General features: G+C 37.6%; 9 protein-coding genes across 13 annotated transcripts; 4 read left to right on the forward strand and 5 right to left on the reverse strand.

The window, feature by feature from the left end:
• Positions 1-53: 53 nt before the first annotated feature.
• Positions 54-2,042, forward strand: LOC124315475. The gene is made up of 5 exons (XM_046781176.1): positions 54-177; positions 286-518; positions 585-803; positions 863-1,048; positions 1,127-2,042. The coding sequence occupies exons 1-5, from the start codon at positions 149-151 to the stop codon at positions 1,417-1,419; spliced, it is 960 nt and encodes a 319-aa protein (XP_046637132.1). The 5' UTR covers positions 54-148; the 3' UTR covers positions 1,420-2,042.
• A 168-nt stretch (positions 2,043-2,210) lies between these two features.
• LOC124315577 (autophagy-related protein 101-like) lies at positions 2,211-4,025 on the reverse strand. The gene is made up of 5 exons (XM_046781349.1): positions 3,666-4,025; positions 3,124-3,285; positions 2,830-3,058; positions 2,595-2,761; positions 2,211-2,531 (listed from the first exon to the last, which is right to left on the reverse strand). The coding sequence occupies exons 1-5, from the start codon at positions 3,693-3,695 to the stop codon at positions 2,445-2,447; spliced, it is 675 nt and encodes a 224-aa protein (XP_046637305.1). The 5' UTR covers positions 3,696-4,025; the 3' UTR covers positions 2,211-2,444.
• Positions 4,026-4,330: 305 nt separating this feature from the next.
• LOC124315445 (prostaglandin reductase 1-like) lies at positions 4,331-6,286 on the reverse strand. Of its 2 annotated transcripts, none has more exons than XM_046781123.1 (9): positions 6,132-6,286; positions 5,848-6,009; positions 5,673-5,778; positions 5,541-5,603; positions 5,354-5,476; positions 5,165-5,283; positions 4,948-5,102; positions 4,656-4,880; positions 4,331-4,590 (listed from the first exon to the last, which is right to left on the reverse strand). In XM_046781123.1, exons 2-9 carry the CDS (start codon positions 5,963-5,965, stop codon positions 4,480-4,482), a joined length of 1,020 nt encoding a protein of 339 aa, XP_046637079.1. In that variant the 5' UTR covers positions 5,966-6,009; positions 6,132-6,286; the 3' UTR covers positions 4,331-4,479. The 2 variants fall into 2 exon arrangements, with proteins under 2 accessions (XP_046637079.1, XP_046637080.1); XM_046781124.1 differs by lacking the exon at positions 6,132-6,286 and adding an exon at positions 6,079-6,096.
• A 317-nt stretch (positions 6,287-6,603) lies between these two features.
• On the reverse strand, positions 6,604-9,229 carry LOC124315285 (pantetheinase-like). Of its 3 annotated transcripts, XM_046780853.1 has the most exons (10): positions 9,146-9,229; positions 8,940-9,063; positions 8,677-8,793; positions 8,478-8,606; positions 8,129-8,402; positions 7,994-8,066; positions 7,705-7,919; positions 7,423-7,640; positions 7,122-7,352; positions 6,604-7,013 (listed from the first exon to the last, which is right to left on the reverse strand). In XM_046780853.1, exons 3-10 carry the CDS (start codon positions 8,749-8,751, stop codon positions 6,723-6,725), a joined length of 1,506 nt encoding a protein of 501 aa, XP_046636809.1. In that variant the 5' UTR covers positions 8,752-8,793; positions 8,940-9,063; positions 9,146-9,229; the 3' UTR covers positions 6,604-6,722. The 3 variants fall into 3 exon arrangements, with proteins under 3 accessions (XP_046636809.1, XP_046636808.1, XP_046636810.1); XM_046780852.1 differs by lacking the exon at positions 9,146-9,229 and having other exon boundaries at positions 8,940-9,128; XM_046780854.1 differs by lacking the exon at positions 9,146-9,229 and having other exon boundaries at positions 8,677-8,867; positions 8,940-9,128.
• Positions 9,230-9,273: 44 nt separating this feature from the next.
• On the forward strand, positions 9,274-10,077 carry LOC124315637 (rRNA-processing protein FYV7-like). Its single transcript, XM_046781433.1, has 3 exons — positions 9,274-9,435; positions 9,560-9,716; positions 9,774-10,077. Exons 1-3 carry the CDS (start codon positions 9,342-9,344, stop codon positions 10,015-10,017), a joined length of 495 nt encoding a protein of 164 aa, XP_046637389.1. The 5' UTR covers positions 9,274-9,341; the 3' UTR covers positions 10,018-10,077.
• A 51-nt stretch (positions 10,078-10,128) lies between these two features.
• Positions 10,129-15,235, reverse strand: LOC124315119 (protein argonaute-2-like). Of its 2 annotated transcripts, XM_046780549.1 has the most exons (16): positions 15,103-15,235; positions 14,738-14,799; positions 13,640-14,654; positions 13,460-13,574; positions 13,191-13,399; positions 12,851-13,121; positions 12,583-12,789; positions 12,299-12,500; positions 11,994-12,200; positions 11,790-11,930; positions 11,560-11,728; positions 11,195-11,501; positions 10,994-11,128; positions 10,828-10,929; positions 10,575-10,759; positions 10,129-10,513 (listed from the first exon to the last, which is right to left on the reverse strand). In XM_046780549.1, the coding sequence occupies exons 2-16, from the start codon at positions 14,760-14,762 to the stop codon at positions 10,423-10,425; spliced, it is 3,381 nt and encodes a 1,126-aa protein (XP_046636505.1). In that variant the 5' UTR covers positions 14,763-14,799; positions 15,103-15,235; the 3' UTR covers positions 10,129-10,422. The 2 variants fall into 2 exon arrangements, with proteins under 2 accessions (XP_046636505.1, XP_046636506.1); XM_046780550.1 differs by lacking the exon at positions 14,738-14,799 and having other exon boundaries at positions 15,103-15,195.
• Positions 15,236-15,960: 725 nt separating this feature from the next.
• Positions 15,961-18,056, reverse strand: LOC124315353 (isobutyryl-CoA dehydrogenase, mitochondrial-like). The gene is made up of 10 exons (XM_046780985.1): positions 17,857-18,056; positions 17,676-17,776; positions 17,441-17,610; positions 17,251-17,363; positions 17,109-17,182; positions 16,770-17,043; positions 16,603-16,700; positions 16,382-16,534; positions 16,264-16,311; positions 15,961-16,196 (listed from the first exon to the last, which is right to left on the reverse strand). The coding sequence occupies exons 1-10, from the start codon at positions 17,960-17,962 to the stop codon at positions 16,086-16,088; spliced, it is 1,248 nt and encodes a 415-aa protein (XP_046636941.1). The 5' UTR covers positions 17,963-18,056; the 3' UTR covers positions 15,961-16,085.
• Positions 18,057-19,786: 1,730 nt separating this feature from the next.
• LOC124315997 (carbonic anhydrase 2-like) lies at positions 19,787-20,907 on the forward strand. Its single transcript, XM_046781732.1, has 5 exons — positions 19,787-19,798; positions 19,837-20,009; positions 20,083-20,191; positions 20,255-20,482; positions 20,553-20,907. The coding sequence occupies exons 1-5, from the start codon at positions 19,787-19,789 to the stop codon at positions 20,811-20,813; spliced, it is 783 nt and encodes a 260-aa protein (XP_046637688.1). The 3' UTR covers positions 20,814-20,907.
• A 225-nt stretch (positions 20,908-21,132) lies between these two features.
• Positions 21,133-22,906, forward strand: LOC124315501 (carbonic anhydrase 2-like). The gene is made up of 8 exons (XM_046781223.1): positions 21,133-21,207; positions 21,288-21,387; positions 21,474-21,497; positions 21,564-21,725; positions 21,812-21,962; positions 22,168-22,273; positions 22,392-22,619; positions 22,694-22,906. Exons 1-8 carry the CDS (start codon positions 21,193-21,195, stop codon positions 22,805-22,807), a joined length of 900 nt encoding a protein of 299 aa, XP_046637179.1. The 5' UTR covers positions 21,133-21,192; the 3' UTR covers positions 22,808-22,906.
• The last annotated feature ends 87 nt before the right edge of the window (positions 22,907-22,993 follow it).

A 22,993-nucleotide genomic window follows, 5' to 3' on the forward strand; every position in this document is an offset into this window, starting at 1 on the left:
AGCTAATTACAATGATTTGTGCTGCCATCTAGGGATTTGAATTTCAACTATCATAAATTGGCAACGCTGGAAACAGGTTTGACGAAAAATTTATTTATAAATCGGTTGCCAATGCAACGGTTAGATTTCATCAAAACATTAGAAAAAAATGGAAAAGGCAAGCAAAGCGTTTCGTAGGTAATTTATGTTAATTCTATTTATAGCAGTTATAGTTTTATTATCAGAACAAATTACCAGTTAAGAATTGTTTAATAGCAATTGAAATTTATGTTTTGAAATTTATAGGAGTAGTGTAAGAATAAGGTCAGCTGGGAGTGGGCACACTGACTTGCAGCTTGTAATATCAGAAATTAAAGAAATGCGAGCTGCTGCTAGGTGGTTTCAGAGTTCTCAAACTTCTGCACTTGGAGATCTTCTGAAGTGGTCACTCCGAGGTGAGAATAGAGCAATACAAGAAACAGCAGCCCAACTTGTTGAGCTCAACATGATTTGGAGTGATGCTCAGAAGAACTTTGCCGGTTTGTATAAGTTTTTTCATGTATTATTTTTCTGAAACTAATTTGGGTTTTTTTATTATTATTTAGATAATTTAAAAGACTACAAGCAACAGTTTGAATTGATGCTGGAAGGTGAAAATCAGGTGGATAACTGCAAGCAAAAACTCTCCTTGGCAGAAGCAAAAGAAGCCAAATTAAGAAAAGAATATAAAAAAGCTTTCAAAAGAGAGCAACCTTCTGAAATTCAGGAAGTTGAAACTCAATTGAAACAAGCAACTCATGCTAGTGAATTGGCCCAGGAAGAAAGTAATAGTATTTTACTGCCACGCTAATCAATTTATCATTATACCTTTATCTTACATTAGTGAGTGAATGCTCAAAAGAGAATGAAGCAGTGAAGCTCATCAGAATGAAGCAAAGCTTGCTCAAAATATCTGAATCCTATCTAGAGCTTGCCCATAAGTGTATTCATGTTTTTGAAGCACAAAAAGAAGTTGCTTTGGCATTGCCTGATGTTCATGATGCCAATGTAGAAAATATTAAATATACAGGTAAACATTAAATATTAGTTTTATCAGTTGTGACCTTGACTTATTAACAATGCATCTATTTAATTCCTTTATTTTTAGGGGCGGTTTCGGGTCGAAAAGCTGTGCTTGAAGCAAAAGATAAGGTCGAGCGTTATAGGAGAAATTCTCTTTCTTCTGAAGCTGCCAGCCAACCTCCACCCTACAATCCACATTACTCACAAGCCGTTAATGCGCACAGGCGAAGTAATACTTGTCCAGAATTTATGCACCCTCAACATGACAGGTCGTCTGGTTGGGGATGGAACGCTTCCCAGCAAATGAGCGAAGACTCCCCTCCTAATCAGTCTATGAATGGATTCTCTCGACCCGCCTCAAATGACCGATATCACTAGGTGCCTCATCTTAACAGATTCATCTCTCGGAACAAAAGTGTGTGGGAATTCGTCCCACACGAACAATAATTTCTTTTTGTTATGCAGGACCGAAGTACTTGTTTAAAATTTCATTTTGTAGCCTTGGGTGGTATTTTTCCTGAAGTCTTTCATGAATGTTGTTGTTTTTCGAGTGTGCGTTCCACTCGTGACAATTTTAATCCTTCCATCCAAAACTCCCTTATATTCGCTTTTTTTAAAGCGCTCCATCCAAAAATGACTTGCTGAATAATGACCTAATGTGTTTACATACGTAACACTTTAGACTAAATTGCATGCAAACAGTATTTGACTTTTCAACAAGTTTCGCTTTGATTTACCCCCGATTTACTCATGGCTTTCAATATTTTTTTCTAGTCTTTTTTCCCCGCCGCTTCAACCAATTTGATGTTTTAACTCAACTGTATTTTGCCAATTTGTTTCCTACTTTTTTTTCTAATCAAAATCCTACCTCCTATCGTAAGGCACAAAATTGTAGGGTTTTAACATTTTCCCTTCTCAATCTCAAACCAAGTTATTCTGTGCTGTCCGATGAAATGGTGGTAATGTAGCTTTAGCAATAAATTTCGATCTTTTTTTCGATAGCATTGCAATATGCACGTTTATAATATTCCACCATGAAACTTTTTGGTTCTACAGGAAAATCTAGAAATTTGATGACATGACATTATTTTTCGCGTGTTGACTAACGTTGACTTCAGCCATGAAACCGCACAGTAGACATCAGGTAGAGGGAGAAGAAAAGCGAATACAAATTCTCCTTCTGTTATTAATGGGACTGTTGGGCGAACAACTTTTTACAAAAGCCACGTTCACGGAATCAATCGAACATCCATGTACATCATCAGATATAAGAGGATTTACACAATATATCAAGGATAATCGGGAAAAAGTGTGAGCTGGAACATGTTAAATTGAACTATGGCCTCGTGCATCTTTGAATCTTTACAATATATTGATTTAACCTAATTATCGTTTTAATAACTCTAAATAGAGAGGGTGTCCTTGAGTAATCGACGTACGGTAGTCCCCATGTTGAAACTTCCCAAAACTGGTGATGTCCCGTACGATATCTACGAAGAGAAAATGTTACCCTTCTTGACTGCTCCAAAGACCAAATCATAAAATATACTAACCTTGAACAAGTAGGGTTGGATATCAACAAAACCTGTGTCAAAGATGAGATCCAGCTCGGGTTGGTTGGGCATTTTGGGCACATAAGAAGGACGGTTCATCGATTCGGCGATGTACAGGATCTTTTCTGCCAACAATTCGCCAACCTTTTCCCTGTATAGTTGCCGTTCTATAATGAAACGCATATTTAATCTACTGATTTACAAATGCTTGGTAAATTAGCTGAGCACTGTATACCAATTTCGCTAGCAAGTGTCATAATTTCCATTCGTAGGTTCCACACTTCCCAGGGGATATTTTCGGATGGGAAAGGCCATCTGGCCTTTTTTGTTTGATAGAAAGTCAAAGATATATGACCAGATCTTGCTTGGCCTTGGGTCTCTCGCTCCTGTGATCGTAGGCATTCGCTAAAGGCGGTCGCTTCTTTGTGAACTATTCTTTGCATTTCACCAGAACTACATCGTACCTTGATGAAACGAAGAAAATTACTCAAAAGAACATAGTACAATAATAAAGTGAATGTAGCTTTACATAGGTGAGGTCAACAAAGTCACAGTCAGTATCTTCATAGCCAACTGATCCTACAGTGTATTTTCCATCTTGCTGGTAATGGAACTTTCCCAAAGTTCTGTGGAATAGCAAGGTGTGGAATAGACTTGAAACAGCTTCTTCCACCTGCCTCCCTTCAAGTGCCTATTAATTGAAATTGTAAAATAAATGTCAGTATTAAAACTAGTGTAAGAACACCCAGCATAGCAACAGAAACTGTAATTGTTTTGAAAATAAACAGTCCAACATTACATTTGTACTTCTACAAGGTGCGAAAAAAAACATACATATTTCAAAATTCTTGTAAAACTAATGTAACCTATCTATCCTTCATTCTTTTGGGGTGTAAATTTATTGCCACTAAGGGTGTTATTATGTTAACTGAGCCCTGACCTTCAAACAATTATATAACCACAATACATTCTTTTCTCATCTTATTATGTAGATGGAGAAATAAAAATTTAACTCAACAGCAAAAAATCTCAGTAAAAAAATTTACAGGAATGAGAAGAATTAATATTTACCATTTCGAAAACCTGAGTTCTAGCATTCATTGTTCACATGCCAATTTGCGACGTTTTTAGGCTCAGCAACACTTTCACTTACTTTGTAAGTATGCTTTGCCAAATGAATGTCCCATAAAATAAATGTTGCAGTTAAATGGAAGGCAATTACTGTTTGTATACACACATGAGAAGCAGATCACACAACACACATACACAACATTACATTTGAAACTGACTAAAACATCTTCACTTTCATGGAAATGAAGTAACTTTGTTGTTAAAAGACAAAGAACTGGTACCTAAAGCAGACGTTTTATTTACTCTCACTGTTTTCACACAGCTGAGAGAGCTAGACGATAAGTGCGTGTTTGCCAATTTTGACCTATTTAACTCGTTCCAAAAAATCAGACCAGGGAAAAGAGAAAACAGACGGGGGAGTTGGGGACGCTTCGAATATTTCGAACAGACTTTTTTTAACATCGGATATTCTTAGATTAGATTGCGAGTTTAACACATTTTTTTTATCTTTTTTGAAACTGAACTATAACGTATCCAGTTACTTTGATACCTGATCTAATCACTCGGACCAGGGATAATGTCAGACCATGTCAAGACTCAGAGCGCGGAAACCACCAAGCGCGATCAAGCAAAGGGAATATTTGAATACAACAGAAATCGTGCACTAATGGAACAAAATAATGTATTTTTAAATTCAAATAACAATGCCCATCTTGATAGAATGGACCAGAATAAAACTTTCTACGCAAAACAAGTAAGAATGTGCTTCTACTATTTCAAAATTAGAAGAAAAGCTATATGAAGGCTTCTTATTTTAGGCCTTGATAATTGCTTTGCCAGTATTGACACCGGTAAGCATATCAATAAAAGCTTGAGGCATGTTTTCGAAGCCATCTGTATACGTCTCTCTTACTTTAATCTTTCCCTGTAAACAAATACCAATATGAGAGATGCGCGATTTGTTAAACAAAATTGTGTGCTTTTTTTTACCTCTTGAATCCATTTTGTCATTTGAGACAAACCTTCCATCCAACGGGACATCCACCGACCCACTAGGAATCCTTCCATTTTCAGTTGTTTGAAAACGAAAGCGGGTTCGCAAACTGGAGCCATGGATGGTGTTTTATCGTTATAAGCTGAGATGGATCCGCAGACAGAAATACGTCCAAAATCCTTCATGTGATTACGAATCGTTGTTGACAACAAACCTCCAACCTGAAAAATTTAGTTCAAAAAAGTTGAAACGATAAAAGCGACAAATTACAAGCGTGCTCTGCTTTACGTTATCAAAGTAGCAATCTACTCCTTTTGGGGCAGCTTCCTTCAAACTTTTATCCCAATCTGCCGTTTTATAGTTGTAGGCCTTGTCAAAGCCCAGCTCATCGACAAGCCATTTCACTTTGTCATCACTTCCAGCAAACCCAATAACGTAGCATCCTATTAGATTAAGAAAAAAACTATGAATAGTAAAAATTAACATGCATTTACTTTTGATATACCTTTGATCTTGGCAATTTGTCCCACTAGACTGCCAACTGCGCCGGCCGCTCCCGTGACTACTACAACATCTCCTTCTTTTGGCTGACAAATTTCCAGAAGCCCAAAATAAGCAGTGTTCCTTTAAAATTTGAAATAAGTGCCATAATGTAATCAAAATTGAAATGACAACCAAACAAAAGTGAGCATACCCAGGCATTCCAATGGCTCCAAGGCCTAGAGATGGAGATAGGCTTCCAATGTCTGGAAAGTGGGTGAAAGATCCAATCATTCCAGTAGCAACATTACTTGGGTTGACAACAGTATGAGTGCTCCTATTCAAACAAATTTTATGAATATAAATATACAATTATTTAATAATATGTTCATAATACACACCATCCCCAATAGCCAACTAATCTGGTTCCCAAGGGATATTCACCATTTTTTGTGGCAATAACCCTAGAAAAACGAGTGTAAAAAATTAGTCAAATGTTCTACATAATTTGGATTATATGAAATTGTTCATACTTAGCCACCTGACTGCCAATCATAGTAGAACCTTCTTGAAGAAGCCGTGCACTGTATGGTCTCATGTAAGGATCAACACTAAAGAAAAGTGCTTCAACTAGGATCTCTATACAAGGCAGAATAAATGAAAATTAAGTTTATTAATATTAAATTTTTAGAATAGAAATATTATTACCTCCAGTTTGAAGTTTGGGGATGTCAAAATCAACCAGTTTTAGATTCTCTAGTTTTGGCAAGCCATCAAAATGGTGTGCAAGAATGAATTTCTTTCCTTTGGTTGGTATATCAATCATTTTGTATTGCTTCTGTCAGATTTTTCAGATTGATGTATTTGTATCTGTCAGAAATCAGAAATTAATTAATAGATATTAAATCGGATTAGATTAAAAGTTGCTAGCATGCTGACTTGCTGAGCTGCTGAGTTCAATATTGTGAAGTGAACACAACACAAGAACTTACAAGTTACAACAGTGATGAGGTGGAACCAGAAAGCAGAAATGTCTGGAATGGTGAAGCTTTAAGAAATGACTTTGACTACACTCTTATATATGGGGATGGGAAAAGAGTCGTGCAAGTCGTCCTACAGATTCAATCATCAAGTTGTGTTATCGGATATGCAACGACGCCTCTTTTTATCATTCTCATATCTTTTACAATCGTGTAGAAGCATAACAGTCACCATGAATTAACATTATTTTACAGATTTTTATACTATAATAATAACAGTTTTTTTTTTAAGAGTCACTATGAATTCACCTTTCGAAAGTGGTGAGTGTGAATTCTCAGTGTTGCCATTCGTGGTCAGAAACAGCAACAGTTTGCTGGATTTATTGTTAGTTTTTAAAAGCAGAAAAGATAATTATTTGTTGATTTTTAAACAATTGTTTTAATCCTAATTTTTTTAGTGGCAATGAATTATGAAAAGGTGCTGTTACACATGCATTACATGTATTTCAAAATTCCCGAAAACAAAATCAATGATTGCTTGCCAATCCAAAAGTCATATCTCATCTTTCCCAGCCATTATAACAGTTTTATTGGCGAAGTCATTCACTTTCCATCAATGTCTTTGTCGTAAGCTCTTCCGTAAAGACCAATGGCTAAAGTCTCCGATAAGGATCGAGAAGCAACCAATCCAACTTCACCGTCATCGTAAATGTTAAATTGAAGACTTCCGACAGGCAATAGCTGCAATTCCTTGGTAATACAAGTAGGATAAATTTGATGGGCTGATGAAAAATTACCCGCTAGTTCAAGCGCATTTATCTGAGCTATCTGGGTTACTGTTGGCTTAGCACAACTTTGTACACTTTCATTGACGCAAGCAACAACACCGCACAACTGCAAATTAAAAGTGACGGAAAAGAAATATAATTTAGAAAACAGAAATTTCTTGCACATAAAAATCAGAATTAAATATTTAAAACAAAATTTGATTTAACCACACACCTGAATGCTGACTGTATACGTTCCACCACCCAGTGTCCGGAATCCACTATAACTAAACAACCGGTACTGATCACAGACCTCATTCGTGGGGCAAACAATGGAATAATTTAAATGACAGCACAAATCTTCGTGACACAAAGAAACGGTTTGAGCCTCGCCAGTTATTAACTCCATGTTGGAATAGTTGGTGAGGTCTTCGTACAACATTCCATGCGGTTCCATCCAGCGAGCCTTCAACAATATTGCATTATACTCTTCATAACATTCTAAATACTTTAACAATGTTTTAAATATATATTACGGTAGAACTGCTGACTGAATCTGCAAAAGTACTTTTTTCATTGCCTCCAACCTGGGCGACGACCAACCGTGTCCCCGAATCGGGACTAGAGGTGTAATTAATTGCACCAGCAGCATCGTATATACCGCTTCCTATTTGAGCATTGGCTGGAAGATGATAATTAGAAGCTAACAAAGTTCCGCCTAGGAAACGCGTCCATCCCTCTTGCATTTGAATGGCTACATAATAACGTTTAAGAAATTAACTGAAGAAAAATATTCTTTAGCTTAAATATTTCCCTACCGGTAAGGAATGGCAGCTCGTCTACCCAGGCGGTAGGAAAGACAAAGTCTTTGATTCCTTGTTGGTAGTAGAGAGTCAATGCAGGTTCGTAAAACATTATATCGAAGCATGTCATCATCCCGAAATTGATTCCAAAATCGGTGGAGAAAACAGTGAGATCAGTAGCAATTGGGACCTGAAAAAGAGGCTCCAGGAACAAATGAGTTTTCCGATAGCTTCAAAAGAAAAGCCCATTTAGTTAATCATACAATAAAACGATGTTTAATCTCTTCATACAAGGTTTACTTACCGAGCAAGTAAAACGCCGTTTCGATCAAATACAACGTCGCTACTGTATTGAAATGCTCCATCATCCGGGCACACTTTTAATTGCCAACAAATATTAGAATACTGAATCAATGAAATTTATCTTATTTTTATTTACCCCCATTTTCCGAGGTGTTCTGGCCTGCAGAACACACTACTATTTCGCCTACGTTAATCACTACGTAGATAGCATTTTGACGCGCGTAGCAACTCAACTTTGTGAAGACTAGATCTCGGTCAGGAATAGTTGCATTCCCATCGCATAACAATTGCGGAGCAGAACTATTGATGGATGGAAACTGTTGTAGAAATGGTCGTGCAGCCAATCGCGATAAAGAAGAGAGAGTTAATGTTGTTATTCCGTATTCAGGAAAAACTATTATGTCAACACCCTGCAAAATAAAATCCAAGGCGAAATTTCAATATTTCATCAAAACATAGCTGATCGAAGCGAATGTAAATCTTACCAAAGATGCAGCTTCGACAATAAGTTGGTTGTAATTATTCAAATTTTGACCAAGTACTTCTGCTGGAGTTTGGCTGAACACGCTTCCTGTAGGAGAATATTCGACAACAGCAGCGATGTATGGACGTGCCTTAATTAGAAAACATTTTTGATTTGTACCGTAACGAAATTTCATGAACGTAAATAAAGAAATTTGTTACAAGAACTGCCGGCAGTTTTGTGAACAACGCCCCAAAACAAAACAACAGCAAAATCCCGTTTAGAACACGATTCATGATCTGGTTTTCGTAAAATCAGCAACTTCAACGCAGTCGGTACTAGAACACAATGTGAGGTTATCCAGGGTACGTTATATACAGAACGTAACTGAGTTAAGGGGTTCAGGATTATACTGTAGATATGGGGAAATCATATTCATGTGCTAGACCGAGAGGCTGTACTGTACACTGTGCATGTAACATACCTGTTGCTGCGATCTGTTTGAATCACGGGTTTACGTGAGTCCAAACAACTCCTTAAACTATGACACGTGATTAAGTTTTGAAATGATCTCATACCAGGATATGTCTCTTCAGTACTTCTGGCATCTAAAGTAAACATGGTAAACATTGAGCTAGATAATAGTGAGTGCTGTTATGGTACTGTAGTCATAAAACTTGAAAGTCAAACCGGTCAAACTGAAATTTGGAGCTTTTTTTCCAACCGCCTGAGTGCGCTAGTAGTATGCACAACAATATACATGTGCTAGCCTACAGGCCTGAACAGAAGTAACGGAAGGCTTCAGATGTAGCAGACGAATTGACTCACCAGTCAGCAGTCACCACTCACTAGTTAAAGTAAAGTCGCACATTGTGGCAAAATAAAAATGGAATCACAAGGACAACATCATGAAGGAAAAGGAAAACGAAACTTCAATAAAAAGAAGTGGCGTGAAACTCAATACAGTCATAAAGAAAGAGGTAATACAATTTGAAAATGTCGTTACACAACTTAAGATTTTTGTCAAATGTGGTTTGGCTGTCAAACTCCATTGTGGAGTGCTTCACATACCCAAGTTTTATACTTCTGACATTTTTCTTTCAGTGTCGGAATGGGAGAGCAAAAGAAAAGAAGCCGTGAAAAGGAAATACAGAAAGATGCTGAAGAAAGATGAATCCACTTCTACAGTTCAAGCCACATATCAATTGTACAATGCAGAGGAAGGAAATGTTAATGGTTATTCAGAACCACCTCGTCAAAGGTAAGTTCTGTTAGTTTCAAAAAATGCTTCTTAATATTTATCGTTTTTTTATTGAAGGTTGTCAGAGTTTCAAAGGGCCAAACTTGAATATGAGCGCATTCAAGGTCTGAAAGAAGAAGCAAGACGGGAGAGAGAACAGAAAATTAAGGAAAGAGAGATTGCCATCATTAAGAGCAAGCAGATGAGATTAGAACGAATCAAGAAGCTGACACAGAAAACCAAGAAAGGACAGCCAGTAATGAAGGGTAGAATAGAAATTCTTCTTCAGAAGATTCAAAAACAGGTTGCCAATGACAGTTGATCCCCTTAAATCTTGAACCCAACTTTGCCTACGAAATATCATTACACAGTTTCTTTCAAACTTTTGTCTTTTTCAATGTTCAGAAAAAATTAACGAAACTTGCAACTTAAATTACACATAAAAAATTAAGCTTGGTTATGTATTGAACTTCAGATTATTTGAACATGTTTTCTCTCATGAGACCAGATATAGACAAAAGACAACCATCACATAAGTCTTGATCAACATACTCAACAGGATAAGCATGCCAGCATGGTAATCACATAAAAGAAAACTGGTACTGTTTCAAAAAAAATTATATCTTCATCTTGAATGTAAATTAGTTCACACCAAAATATGAGATATTACAAAAAGTGAATAAGAAAATTAGCTTTAGAAAAGAAAAATAAGCGACTAGTTTTAAGTCTAAACGAAAAACATGAAACTCAAATCACGGGTTGAATCGATATGAGTCTGCAGAGCAGTTGAAGACACAGCTTGACGATTTCCAGTCAAACTAAAATTTAAAAAGGTCAGTTTTCATTCAGTTTAAAAAAAAAATTGTACAGAATACTTACTTGTCATAGTACTGGCGTCCACGGAAAGCAACAAGATGCGAATAATAGCATGGGGCTGGATACGACACAGAGCGAGTGCATCGGGTAAATAGATAGCACATGTAATATGTCAGCATCTGAATGTCGTTAGCCTGAAACTTGCTATCATCCCAGAGAACGTGATAATGCGTCGGCCGACTAGTACCCTGCAATAAAAAGAAAACAAAAAAAACTTAATGAAAAAACTAAAACACAACCAAAACGAATAACATACCTGAATTCCTTGGTGTGAAACGAGGAAAAAGTCTTGCTCAACGGGATGCACGATCGTGTTATCGACAATTGTTCCAGGTGGGACGTTCTTTCCACGGCCACACTGTTTAAAAGGGAAGAAATGTCAAATTTGTACCAACACTAAACTTTATCATTTACAATAATACCTCATCCCTCTGATCTTCCGGAAATAGACGAGTATGGTGGCGCTTCTGGACAACGATGAAAGTCACAGGAGGGTTGTAACCAACTTCCAGTTTCATGCAAGCCTTGCGAATGGCGCTAAGCTCCCATTCAAGAACCTAAAAAAATACCGATTTACGGTTATGGCAATCAGTGAATTAGAACTTGAAATGAAAAAGTCATACTTTAGCGAATTGGCCTTCGCTCACACCATCACGGTAAAAAATGATCCGTTGTGGCTTGCCAGTTGAAGTGGCTCCAGCCGCCCTGTTAAATTTCCGCAGCAAATTGTAAACCATATTCTCCATGTCTTCAATGTACTCCTGCTTTGATTTTTGAATTCTGATCTCGCAGCAGTATTGCGAGGCGCGGGGATCAACACTTCCTACGACGGCTGCGATAGAAGGTTTACCAGAATCTTGTTGATCTGCACCAGGATGCGTCACATCAGCTCCCATGATGATGACTTGTTCGTTCAATAACATCTGTGGGCTGTAAAATTGAGATTTTATCATTTTCCTCCCTTTCCTGAAACACAAGCGAATCCTACCGAAAATCGCGTGAAATCAAATTGTTGATTCCTCCTAGTTTAGCGTTGAGCTTCAAGCAAATATTGGCCATGGTTGACGGATCTGGTCCGTTTCTTCCGACCACGTTCTTTTGCTGTATGCATTGCGTGGTGATCTTAAGATCTAAATCCCCAACACGCTTAACAATTTCTACAAAAAGAGAGATGTATTATTAACGGGCTCAATGTATTAAGCATTTAGTTTTTCTTACCGTAAGCGGGATCGCCTTTGCGGTTGATGATGACAAAAATTATCTGAAGTTGTGGAAATTTCTGCTTAGCCATTTTCATATTGCTTTCCAAGTCACGAGCCCCGCAAGGCCTGTTGAAAAGTAGCTGGCCCATAGACATGCCTGAAATTGAAAATAACAGATTAATGTAAATTGTTTGTGAGCAACGGAAAAGAATTTAATTACCCATTTCTCGACCAGCTTTTGTCAATGCTTCAATGAAAAAATTAATTTCACGATCACCGCATCTAGTAATATTGATTAAACCAAATGAATTCATCGCCTTAGCTTCGATAAACTTCATGTTCCTCATGTTCCAAACTCCGTCCCTAGGAATGATTGACGAACACTCTTTGTCACCGTATACAAGCTTAGGCGTAGGAAGTACTCGTCCTGAATAAATATTTTGGTTGAAAAAAAATTATTTCGGTTTTTGTAATTTAACGCTCAACCGTTTTGAGATAAAATTAATTTTGAAAACATATGCTCACCTGTAATTTTGGCCATCTGTGTATCTACCGAAATACCAAAATGTTGAGCATATTGATCCTGAGCAAATTGCATTCCATTGACGGAATCGAGAATCTTTCTCTTGCGAACATCAGCGGGTGTGGCAGCAACTTTGATCATAGCAGAAGTTTGAAAGTCAGTCAACTTGCGACGATACTCTTGACCTTCGGCGATCGTGCACAACTATCGAAAAGCAGATTTTCGTAAATTTACTAATAACTAACTGGCAACGAACAAATAATAAAATATAGTGAAGTGCATTTACCTCCATTGGTACCAAATTCTTTTTCTCGCGACTTCCCACCCAGACACAGGGAAGGTGGGGATACTTCAACTTCATATTAAGTTTCGTTTCAAAGTATTCTTGAACCGTGATAGTCTTGCCATCGCATTCAAATTTCTCAGTGTTGGCAGCTCCTTTAATACCATTACATCCAACCGTGGCTATGTATTTCCCGCGGTTATAGGAAACCTAGAATGAAGAATACTATTACACTCATATTGTGATGGAAATAGTCTAGTTGGTATCATACCTTCAACGTGGCAATTTTCTTGTGAAAATCACCATAGTCACGATCATCCAACCTATCACCGGGTCTAGCTCTGAACATGTCTGCCATTATTACGTGAACTAGGCCGGATTTCAAAAAGGCACGTTGGGTTGCGTCAACATTAAGAAACGGTTTCCAACCAAGACGCAAGGACTGGAAATGTCCAAACCAGACCTCAACTCCTCCTCCGAGATCTTCGCTTCTTCCAACAGGCTTCGAAAGCAAGCAACTTCCGAGCATCACCTTATTAGGACTGTAGAACAAACAGTAACACAATTGAAAATTATTTGACAAGTGAATTTTATAAGCTAAAAATTATTACCGTTCAGCGGCGCCATATTTTAATGCAATATCCAATGCTTGAATAGGACGAAGGGGTATATCCACGGACGAACCAGAACCACCTTGACAGTAACTCGCAAGGGCCCCCACATCAATTTCCACCTCTCCAGTTGGTTGCAAGCTGATGATGAATTCGTTCAACCTAGGAGTTTCACGATCCAATTCTTGAAATTCGAACTTGATGTCAACCTTGGACATTTGAGATTTGTTTTAGTACAGTAACACAATTATACAAGTGATTCGTATTACCTTTGAATCCAAGCCCGGAATTCGACGAGCTGTGTAAATGTTCTTTTTCAAATCAAAAACCGGAAAAATGTCTCTGAAACGTGCTTCACTCTCTAGGAACTGCACGATGACTTTTCTGTTAATAAAGGTGAAAAATGTTAGCATTCTATAAGTAAAACTAAACCATTACAAAAACAATACTTGAAAAGCGCTTTCGGAGGAAGAGGTTTAACCTCAACGTCGTAATGATAAAGAATTGGTTTCTTCATAATGACAGCAAAATGATTAGCAGAAAGCTTGATCGGCCGACCTAAAGTTCCTTCACCACCTGCAGCACTGCGTGGAGGGGGGCGAAGTGCTGCACCCTGAGCTACTAGGCGATGGGTTTGAGGCGTGATCGAACGAGGTTGAGCTGCCTGGGGAGCAGCAGGACGTGGTTGTTGTGTTTGCGGAGCTGCAGGACGTGGTTGTTGTGTTTGCGGAGCTGCAGGACGTGGTTGCTGGGGCGCACCAGGTCTTTGGGCCATTCCTTGCGGAAATTGTGAAGTCGTAGGAGCATTTGGACGCTGCTGTTGCATAGCTTGCTGACCAGGTCCGGGTTGGCGTTGCTGCTGTACATTTGGAGGACCAGCAGGGCGCTGTTGCATGGGTTGGGGTCCAGCAGGGCGCTGTTGCATGGGTTGGGGTCCAGCAGGGCGCTGTTGCATGGGTTGGGGTCCAGCAGGGCGCTGTTGCATGGGTTGGGGTCCAGCAGGGCGCTGTTGCATGGGTTGGGGTCCAGCAGGGCGCTGTTGCATGGGTTGGGGTCCAGCAGGGCGCTGTTGCATGGGTTGGGGTCCAGCAGGGCGCTGTTGCATGGGTTGGGGTCCAGCAGGACGTTGTTGCATGGGTTGGGGTCCAGCAGGACGTTGTTGCATGGGTTGGGGTCCAGCAGGACGTTGTTGCATGGGTTGGGGTCCAGCAGGGGGCTGTGGCATGGCTTGTGGCCCAGCAGGGCGCTGTTGCATGGGTTGGGGTCCAGCAGGACGTTGTTGCATGACTTGTGGCCCAGCAGGGCGCTGTTGCATGGCTTGGGGTCCAGCAGGACGCTGTGGCATGGCTTGGGGTCCAGCAGGGAGCTGTTGAGAACCTAAATTCAATTGTGCCATTGCTTGAGCAGGAGTTTGCTGCTGCTCCATTTCCGTGGCAGCTTGTGTTTCAGCACCTTCTGGCCCACCTATTTAGTAAATAACAAACATGATCTTTTTAGTAAGAACAATCTCAGTTTAGAAAGTCAATTGAGATTTTACTGTTCTTTACCATTTGTCTTTCTTTTTCTGCCCATTTTTCAGCTTATGAAGTGAATATTTGTTTTGTAAAACCTATAAAATAAGTTTAATGCATTATTAGCCAACAATACTTTTATAGATTTGAAGCAAATTTGCCAATTAATCATAGTCGTGGACAAACTTAGTCTAATGTAATACAATGAATTTAGGTCAGTTTTCAAAAGGAATCTTCTATCATTTCGTATCTCGGAAATTCAAGTACTAATCATTCTGATTATTTCGACATCAACTCTAAGTTTAAAATCTAAAATTTTGCACAGTATATATCACAATTTGTCTTACAATAATTTGAAAAGCAAATTACAGATACCACAATTAACAATTTAGAAAACTTACGAAAAATAACTATTTCGTATCAGCAGCTCTTCAACTATAAGTCTTTCTCGTAACGACGTTCTAAGAACAATGCCTGGAGTCGTTGAAACGTTGCAATAAAAATTGCAGTTTGCACCATCCGGCCATCTTGGATGGGCGGTTCTTAGGATCACGTGATAAATGAAAACAAATACTTGTTTCCTTCCCTATTGGTCGGTCGGTGGGTTATCCCTTGGAGAATACTTGGAAAGGGGAAGCATGGCCTTGAATTTTTCTAGAAAGACTAGGTAGACTTGCGTTGCATTTGGGAAAATAACTGCAGTTAAGTTAATTCTCACTTTAATCTGAATATGTTTAAATGAATAAAAACTCAAGGTCTTTGGTTGAAAAAACTAAGTCATTGGAAACATTTTTCTTCATGTCGTGAGCTGTTATGGAGCCACCGAAATTACGTCTTCCGTTTAGCACATCGAAATGTAGCCTACTAGTTTGCAGTAAACTGCAATGGAGTTAAAGTTGATTTGGCTGACTTGCTTTGGCGTAATAATTAATGCTTTTATTACGTTTTATGGTTGATAGACTCATCATAGTTATTTAACAGCTCATCAACTTACAAATCTTGTCAAATTATTATGATGCATAACGGTCACAAATTCACGAGACAAAATTTTTCCTTCTTTAGAAATCATCCTTTGATTTTAAATTAATCAAAGCAAAAACAGGTTAGCAGTCACAAAATAGCCATACGAGCATCATTCGATCAGATTTAAATTGTACTTTCGAAACGTATCTAAGTTTCCAGCTAATCCTAACCGTTTTTTTAAACTTTCACCTGTTTGAATATTCGTACAGTAGCAATTAACAAATGAATCACTTAAGTACTATACAGGCAGTATCTTTTATTACGAGCTCAATTTGCTTCACTTCCTTCGTGTAGTATTAACTAACAACAAAGTTATACATAAACGAAAAATAATAAATCGAGTGCTTCCATTAAAAATAATTTACTTCGATTTCAGAATATCCTTGGCAATCACCATTTGCATAACCTCGTTAGTTCCTTCCAAGATAAGGTGCACGCGAATGTCTCTGAGATATTGTTGAACGGCGTAATCCTAGTATTTACATACGATGATACGATACATGTTTACTATTTATCAGTTGTTCACAAAAATTCTGTACCTTTAGATAACCGTAGCCTCCGTGTAGCTGAAGTGCTGTGTTCACAATCTATTAGAAACGAAAAATTCAAATTTTAGGCTTTATTGACACACAAAAGAAAATAAGAAAAGGGGAATACTTCGAAACATGCTTCAGTAGCATATAGTTTAGCCATGGAACACAGAGTGACGTCATTAGGATGACTTTCTTCCAGGGCTGTAGCCGCATTCCGAATCATCATTCTCGACGCAACCAATTTTGTAGCCATTCTTGCCATTTGAAATTGGCTATGCTGTGTACGAAAGTAAATTCGTTAATGCTTTAAATTGCTTTAAATTTAATTATTCAATTTGTTGTTACCTGAAAATCGGCAAGTGGTTTACCGAACTGTTTTCGCACTTTGAGATGGTCGGCAGAAATTTCGAGGCTCGCTTGAGCCGCTCCCAAAGAGCAAGATGCTGTATAAATAGATAATTGATGGTAATACAGAAATGCTTAAATAACAAACTAGAAAAAGTCTGAAATACCTATATTTACTCTGCCACCGTTTAACCCTTTCATCGCAATGCTAAAGCCTTGGCCTTCTTTGCCGATAATGTTGCTAATAGGAACGCGACAATCTTCCAAAATGACAGCTCTAGTAGGTTGAGAATTCCATCCTATTTTCTTCTCCTTTTTGCCGAAGCTAAGACCAGGTGTGCCCTTTTCAACCAGGACGCACGAAATACCTTTTGGACCTGGCTCACCAGTCCTACACATGATTAAATATACATCGGTATCACCGCCTCCGCTGATGAATGCCTGTTTGACAAAATGATTTGCATTGCTTTAAGAGAACAACACATCTTTGGTTTAACAAAAAATACCTTTGAACCATTGAGAATTAAGTCATTTCCAGATTTCTTGGCAGTGGTGTTCAGAGAGCCCGCATCTGATCCAGCTAATTTGGAATGACATTATAAGGTTAGCCTCCATTCTTTGATAATATTTGTAAATGGAAATAAATACCTCCAGGTTCAGTCAAACAATATGAAGCTAGTTTTTCCATGCTGGCCAACTGTGGGATCCAAGTTTTTCTTAAATCTTCTCTTCCAAATGTGTCTATCATCCATGCACACATGCTGAAATGGTAAAAATGAATTTTTGATATACAAGCTGTCCACAAATTATAAATTGTAAAAATGTATGCAAGCATTACTTGTGGATGCTAATGTAGGCAGTGGTAGAAACACAACCTTGAGACAGAGCTTCAAATGTGATGGAAGCATCAAGCCGTGAAAGTCCTGTGCCACCATAATCTTCCCTGGCGTAAATAGCACCAAATCCCAATGATGCTGCCTTTCTCATTGTTTCTACTGGGAAAATTTCCTGAACGAGAATTTCTTGTTATGCAACTCTTTTCTATCAAAACATTATGTAACAATAATACATACATTCTCATCCCATTCAGCCATATGAGGTCTCATTTCGAGATGGGCAAAATCTAGTGCTGTTTTGTAAATTTGTTGCTGCTCTTCCGTTAAGCCACTCGAAGCTGAAAAATGTAGTCACATCATACCTCAGTTAAACAGGAAAAGTAAGTCAATACATCACACTGCAGAGATTGATACGTACGATCCACGCTTGTAACCAGATGGCGGATATTTGGAATAACATTTTTGGCGTGACTATAACGGGGGTTGAATGAAAATACAGCCCGGCGAACAAAGCAAGGCAGCATTTTCGCTGACCAGATAATTTACCCTGATTGAGTACAAAATACTAAAATTTATCGTGAATAGTGGAGAAGCAGACGACGTAAAATTGTCAACAACAAAAACACCTGGACGTAGGTTTCAGCAACCACATACTCGTACTGTACCATGTAAAAAGATGAAATGCTTAACTCTAAACTGTAATAAACCCTGTAACAAATGGTTTGTTACTTTAAGTCGAAGTCAATAGGTTCATTCAAATAAATTTCCTGTCCACCAACACGAATATAATCTTATTTGTCATTTGGGTTCATTTAATTTTCCAATTTCTCTGGAAATAAACGCTTTTAAAACTTTAGAATTCTCACCAATTTCCCTTTTTAGAATTTCAGATTTTCATCACTAACCGAATGTGTCCGTGAGCGGACGTTCAGGGTGTGGCTACTGCGTTGTTGCTCTAGAAAAATATTTTGAAATTTCACCGTGACCTTCAAACTTCAATAATTAGTTCTCGATGAGTCATTGATCCTGAATTTCAACAAAGTATGAAATTCTTCGACAATCAAAACTGATAAATGTTTCCCTATTTTGTTTGTTTTCAATGTAACTGCTGCGTCATGGCTACTGACAAAACATCCTTTCTTAATTTGGTCTACCTGATGATTTATTTCTTCATTGAATACCGGTGAAACAGGATACATCTCCTTTGAAGTATTAGGGCGTTGGACACACACAAATAGCTAAGTATAACAAGTAACCGAGTCCGGTTCGCCTTCGAGATGAACACACTAGAGACTATATAGGGAAATTCTACCGGTCTGCACAACAAATGTTGTGGGAGACGGTTGTGTAGTCAATAATAAATTCTTAACATCGTGATAAGAAAATCATGGTCGATCCGCTTTGATTTCTTTGCGGTAGTCCGTGTTCCTCATGACGCAAGTTTCTGAAGCAGTTAAACCACCCATCAATTAGCTGGGGGGAAAACCTATACGAAAGGTCACTACTGAATCAAGGAGTCCATATAGCTATTATAAACTCTTTTGAACAGCACAACGCCCTATATATAAATGAGCCCTTCTCATCTTTCAATCAACGCAGTCTCTTTTTTGAATCTCCGTTGATAAGTTCTGTAGTCGTGTTGTTTTTACGAGGACTCGGAATAATTTATTGTACAATGATTTTTAAAATCTCTCAACTGGTAAGAACGTTAATCGTTTTTCTTATTGTTTTTGCGATTGAGTTCGAAAGACGGACAAAGTTTGATCTACTAATAATTTCTATTTTACTTGTAGATTCAGATATTTGTTGTTTCATTTATCCTTTTTGTGGAGTTGGTGAATGGCCGGTCATTTGCTTATCATTATAACTTAATAGATAGTAGTGGATCAATCAATCATGAAATTGATATGAATGAAGTTGAATCAGCTCCCGACGACAACATTCAATCAGGTGAACTTTCAAATAGTTTACCAAATGCCATTTAGTCTTTTTGAAAATTTCAGAAAACCAAATTGAAAAATTATACTTTGAAAATTGTAATAAAAATAAAATTAATGTCGAACATTTTTTTTAAATTTTAAATAAATCAGGTTCCGAATCTCTCCCCTGGAACTACGAAGGTAATAATAGACTAATTTTACCGACGTATACCTTAATTGAATGCACGGTTTGATTTACACCAAAATTACTATTTTTAGATTCCAACAACTGGAACAAAGTTTTCGACAGTTGCAACGGCCGCTATCAATCGCCTATCAACATTGATCCATCCAAGGCAATCAAAAAGAGCTCTCCCAACCTGGTCTTTGGCAACTATGACCACTCATGGCCAATGAATATCACCAACGATGGTCACACAGGTAAGATCATTTAAATTACGGAATAATAATATGTTAAGGTATATTCAAATAAATTTTTCGCATTTACAGTTATACTCGACTTGTCAACCGACGGCAAGATACCTTTCATACGAGGCGGAGGACTTCCGGGTGAGTTTAACTTTGCGCAACTTCACTTCCATTGGGGCGGAGACTCGGGGCGTGGTAGTGAACATTTAATCCAATCCAAAGGGTCAGTCTCCCCAATTATATTAATATTTATTAAATTTCCAAATGTCATAACATAAATTTGCGTTTTGTATTAGATTCTCAGGGGAACTTCATTTCGTTCACTACAATTCAAAATACGGTTCGTTCACCAAAGCTACAAAACATAAAGACGGTGTCGTCGTTTTGGCTATTTTTATGGAGCAGGTATTAATTTTAGAATAAAATTTTTTTTTCTTTACATAACAAATTTGTTCCCGCATGCGACAGATTGGTGTAACCGATAACAATGCCTTGAGTCACATCATTGGACAATTCGGAGAGATCCTTAAAGGGGGTCAAACAACCCGACTGCAGAGTCCGATCCTTTTGCGGGATCTTCTTCCGGTCAATGTTCAACATTTTTACAGGTATACCGGCTCATTGACCACACCCTCTTGTCAAGAAGTCGTTAGCTGGACAGTTTTTGAGTCGCCCATCGTCGTTTCTGAACACCAAGTATTTTAAATTCATCATATAAATGTCATCGATCCGTTCTATATAATAACGTTTTGCTTTACTTTGAAAGTTAAATCAATTTAGAAAATTATTCGATAAGAAAGGGCGTAGCCTCTATGACAATTATCGGCCGATTCAAGAAGATCATGGGAGAATGATCACGTATCATTCCGGTAACGAAATGCATTTGGAACCACTTCAGTCATGGGAGCAAAATATCTTGGATTTTTTCAAAAGTTCACAGTTCGACTCGGAAAATTTTTTCAAATGGCGACCGTTCAGTCATTTTGATAAATTAACAAATCCTTTAGAAATTCCTAATTGGAGTTAACTGTCATTGGTTGAATAATTTGCTAGCGCTTAATTTTATGCATGTAAATTTATTATGTTTTGTTTAAATATACCAAAGATGTCTGTGTAATTGGCAATTTCAAAACGATGGTCGTTACTGAAAATTCTTATCTTAATATTGTAAATTATATTTCCACATGTGTAGAAGGAAAGGGTATGTCTATTTTCCTTGAGTTCAACGGTTACCAAACAAAGCCACAGACCACAATAATTAGATAAAATTCTATTCAAAAATGATTTTCGTAAAGCTCTCTCCGCATCCCCCTCAAAAATTAAGTTTCCTCGTTTGATTACATTAAATGCCTGCTGTTAAGGGAACTTGTTAGCAGTTTGAAATCAGAAGTCAACACTCGAACACGATGAATTCCTTGCTGGTATGTTTTTAGCAAAGTTACTGTAAATAGCTAAATTAAATTTTGCGCAATAATAGAGCTGAATAATTTTAAAATTAAAGGCTGGAATTACTTTAATCCTAACGCTTTGTCACTTCACCGTGGGAATGGAACCCACCGATGGAATTCCTCCACTTCCTCCAATACGACAATTAAGAGAAGGTATAGTAGGCTAATTTAGCATCAGATAAAACATTGAAACCATTAATTTGTAATACTAATAACATTTCCTCTTGTTAAATTTGCAGATTCGGAGGACTGGAATTACAAAAGTAAATAAAAAGATTTCTTTTTTTTAATTCGATAAGTTTCATTTAATTACGAAAATGATTTTACAGATCCAAATGACTGGGTCAAATCTTTCGATAAATGTGCTGGTAGAGAACAATCGCCGATTGACCTTCGTGTAGCTACTGCAATACGGAATCATTTCCCGGAATTCAAATTTCATGGCTATGAAGTACTTCTCAGGATGGAAATTAGGAACAACGGGCATTCTGGTTCGAACTTTTTCTCTTTCTGTTATATGCTAAACTATATAAACTAATCACGTTAATTTCATTCGTATTTAAAAAAAAATTTATAGTTGAGCTTAAACCAGCTCTGTCAGAGGCAACGACATTTCTGCCTTATATTACAGGTGGTGGACTAAATAACGCATACATCTTTCACTCATTGCACTTTCATTGGAGTGACAACTCAGCTCGAGGTAGTGAACATACCATCAATTCCGTCTAGTAAGTAACTAAGTATACATAAGTATACATGCTATGTAAAGTAATGGCTTATTATGTGTAAGTAAAAGAAATATATACTATAGTATCGTGCATAATGTCACGGTGTTTGAGAATAATAAGCGTAGAACGGGCTTCACAAAGCATGTTTTAATTTATAACAATTTTAGAGATGGTATTAATATTTATTTATTGTTTATAATAATAGTTTCCCAGCCGAGTTACATGTTATCCACTACAACCATAAATATGGATCATTTGAAAACGCCGCCCAAAATTCGGATGGATTTGCTATCTTGGCTATTTTAATTGAAGTTCGTAATTATTTTCTATAATAATAACTCACTCTATGCATAAACCAAAAGTATACGTAAAATTGTTTCATATGCTAATTCTACAAGTAAAAAAAAAATATTTTTCTGTGCGTTTCAGTTGGAAAGACAAAGCAACCCAATTTTTCGCCACATCGTGAGTCAACTGGGAAAAATTAAAATGAAAAAGCAAAAGGCCCTTCTTACCAGTCCCATCATTCTGAGTGATATTCTACCCGACAACACCAAAGATTTTTACCGTTATCACGGTTCCTTGACGACCCCCAACTGTGAAGAAACTGTCATCTGGACTGTTTTCACGACTCCAATTGCTGTCTCTGAAACCCAGGTTGAATATTTTATCAAAAATAACTCTTAATTTTTCACCCATAATTAATTTTAACATTTTTTGTACTTTGGCAGTTGAACGCTTTCAGATTCAAAGTTTACGATTCTGATGACGAGCGTATGGTAATGAACTGGCGTCCCCTACAGTGGAGTAATAACCGCAAAATTTACTTGAATAAACACATTTAAGTGATTTATTTTATATTAATCACGACCCTTAAATTAAATTATTGGCTACACAATTTTGTAAGCGATAATGTTTATAGGCAAATAAACATACCGTAATGATTTTTTTCCCGTTACTTGGTTATTAGCTTGAATTCTTATTCAAATCAGTGGACACATTTCGCGCACTCTTATTGTATTTTCAAATAG

Source organism: Daphnia pulicaria, chromosome 11 (genome assembly GCF_021234035.1).
Source record: "Daphnia pulicaria isolate SC F1-1A chromosome 11, SC_F0-13Bv2, whole genome shotgun sequence".
NCBI lineage: Eukaryota > Metazoa > Arthropoda > Branchiopoda > Diplostraca > Daphniidae > Daphnia > Daphnia pulicaria.

Bases quoted from the DNA above. Each gene is read 5' to 3' on its own strand.
- LOC124315475 (XM_046781176.1), top strand. From the start codon at position 149: ATGGAAAAGGCAAGCAAAGCGTTTCGTAG. The intron at 519-584 runs GTTTGTATAAGT...ATTATTATTTAG, and splicing joins TGCTCAGAAGAACTTTGCCG to ATAATTTAAAAGACTACAAG. The intron at 1,049-1,126 runs GTAAACATTAAA...CTTTATTTTTAG, and splicing joins AGAAAATATTAAATATACAG to GGGCGGTTTCGGGTCGAAAA.
- LOC124315577 (XM_046781349.1), bottom strand. From the start codon at position 3,695: ATGAATGCTAGAACTCAGGTTTTCGAAATG. The intron at 3,286-3,665 runs GTAAATATTAAT...TTCAATTAATAG, and splicing joins GAACTCAGGTTTTCGAAATG to GCACTTGAAGGGAGGCAGGT. The intron at 2,762-2,829 runs GTATACAGTGCT...GTTTCATTATAG, and splicing joins GACACTTGCTAGCGAAATTG to AACGGCAACTATACAGGGAA.
- LOC124315445 (XM_046781123.1), bottom strand. From the start codon at position 5,965: ATGATTGATATACCAACCAAAGGAAAGAAATTCATTCTTGCACACCAT. The intron at 5,604-5,672 runs GTATGAACAATT...TCGTTTTTCTAG, and splicing joins ATTGGCAGTCAGGTGGCTAA to GGTTATTGCCACAAAAAATG. The intron at 5,477-5,540 runs GTGTGTATTATG...TTGTTTGAATAG, and splicing joins TTAGTTGGCTATTGGGGATG to GAGCACTCATACTGTTGTCA.
- LOC124315285 (XM_046780853.1), bottom strand. From the start codon at position 8,751: ATGAATCGTGTTCTAAACGGGATTTTGCTGTTGTTTTGTTTTGGGGCG. The intron at 8,067-8,128 runs GTAAATAAAAAT...GGCAATTAAAAG, and splicing joins GAACACCTCGGAAAATGGGG to TGTGCCCGGATGATGGAGCA. The intron at 7,920-7,993 runs GTAAGTAAACCT...TTTCTTTTGAAG, and splicing joins AACGGCGTTTTACTTGCTCG to CTATCGGAAAACTCATTTGT.
- LOC124315637 (XM_046781433.1), top strand. From the start codon at position 9,342: ATGGAATCACAAGGACAACATCATGAAGGAAAAGGAAAACGAAACTTC. The intron at 9,436-9,559 runs GTAATACAATTT...TTTTTCTTTCAG, and splicing joins ATACAGTCATAAAGAAAGAG to TGTCGGAATGGGAGAGCAAA. The intron at 9,717-9,773 runs GTAAGTTCTGTT...TTTTTATTGAAG, and splicing joins TCAGAACCACCTCGTCAAAG to GTTGTCAGAGTTTCAAAGGG.
- LOC124315119 (XM_046780549.1), bottom strand. From the start codon at position 14,762: ATGGGCAGAAAAAGAAAGACAAATG. The intron at 14,655-14,737 runs GTAAAGAACAGT...TTTACTAAATAG, and splicing joins CAGAAAAAGAAAGACAAATG to GTGGGCCAGAAGGTGCTGAA. The intron at 13,575-13,639 runs GTATTGTTTTTG...CTTTATTAACAG, and splicing joins CCTCCGAAAGCGCTTTTCAA to AAAAGTCATCGTGCAGTTCC.
- LOC124315353 (XM_046780985.1), bottom strand. From the start codon at position 17,962: ATGCTGCCTTGCTTTGTTCGCCGGGCTGTATTTTCATTCAACCCCCGT. The intron at 17,611-17,675 runs GTATGTATTATT...ATTCTCGTTCAG, and splicing joins TGGCTGAATGGGATGAGAAT to GAAATTTTCCCAGTAGAAAC. The intron at 16,535-16,602 runs GTAACAACAAAT...TTTCGTACACAG, and splicing joins AACCACTTGCCGATTTTCAG to CATAGCCAATTTCAAATGGC.
- LOC124315997 (XM_046781732.1), top strand. The intron at 20,010-20,082 runs GTCAGTCTCCCC...GTTTTGTATTAG, and splicing joins CATTTAATCCAATCCAAAGG to ATTCTCAGGGGAACTTCATT. The intron at 20,483-20,552 runs GTATTTTAAATT...TTACTTTGAAAG, and splicing joins TCGTCGTTTCTGAACACCAA to TTAAATCAATTTAGAAAATT.
- LOC124315501 (XM_046781223.1), top strand. The intron at 21,498-21,563 runs GTAAATAAAAAG...ATGATTTTACAG, and splicing joins GGAGGACTGGAATTACAAAA to ATCCAAATGACTGGGTCAAA. The intron at 21,963-22,167 runs GTAAGTAACTAA...TTATAATAATAG, and splicing joins CATACCATCAATTCCGTCTA to TTTCCCAGCCGAGTTACATG.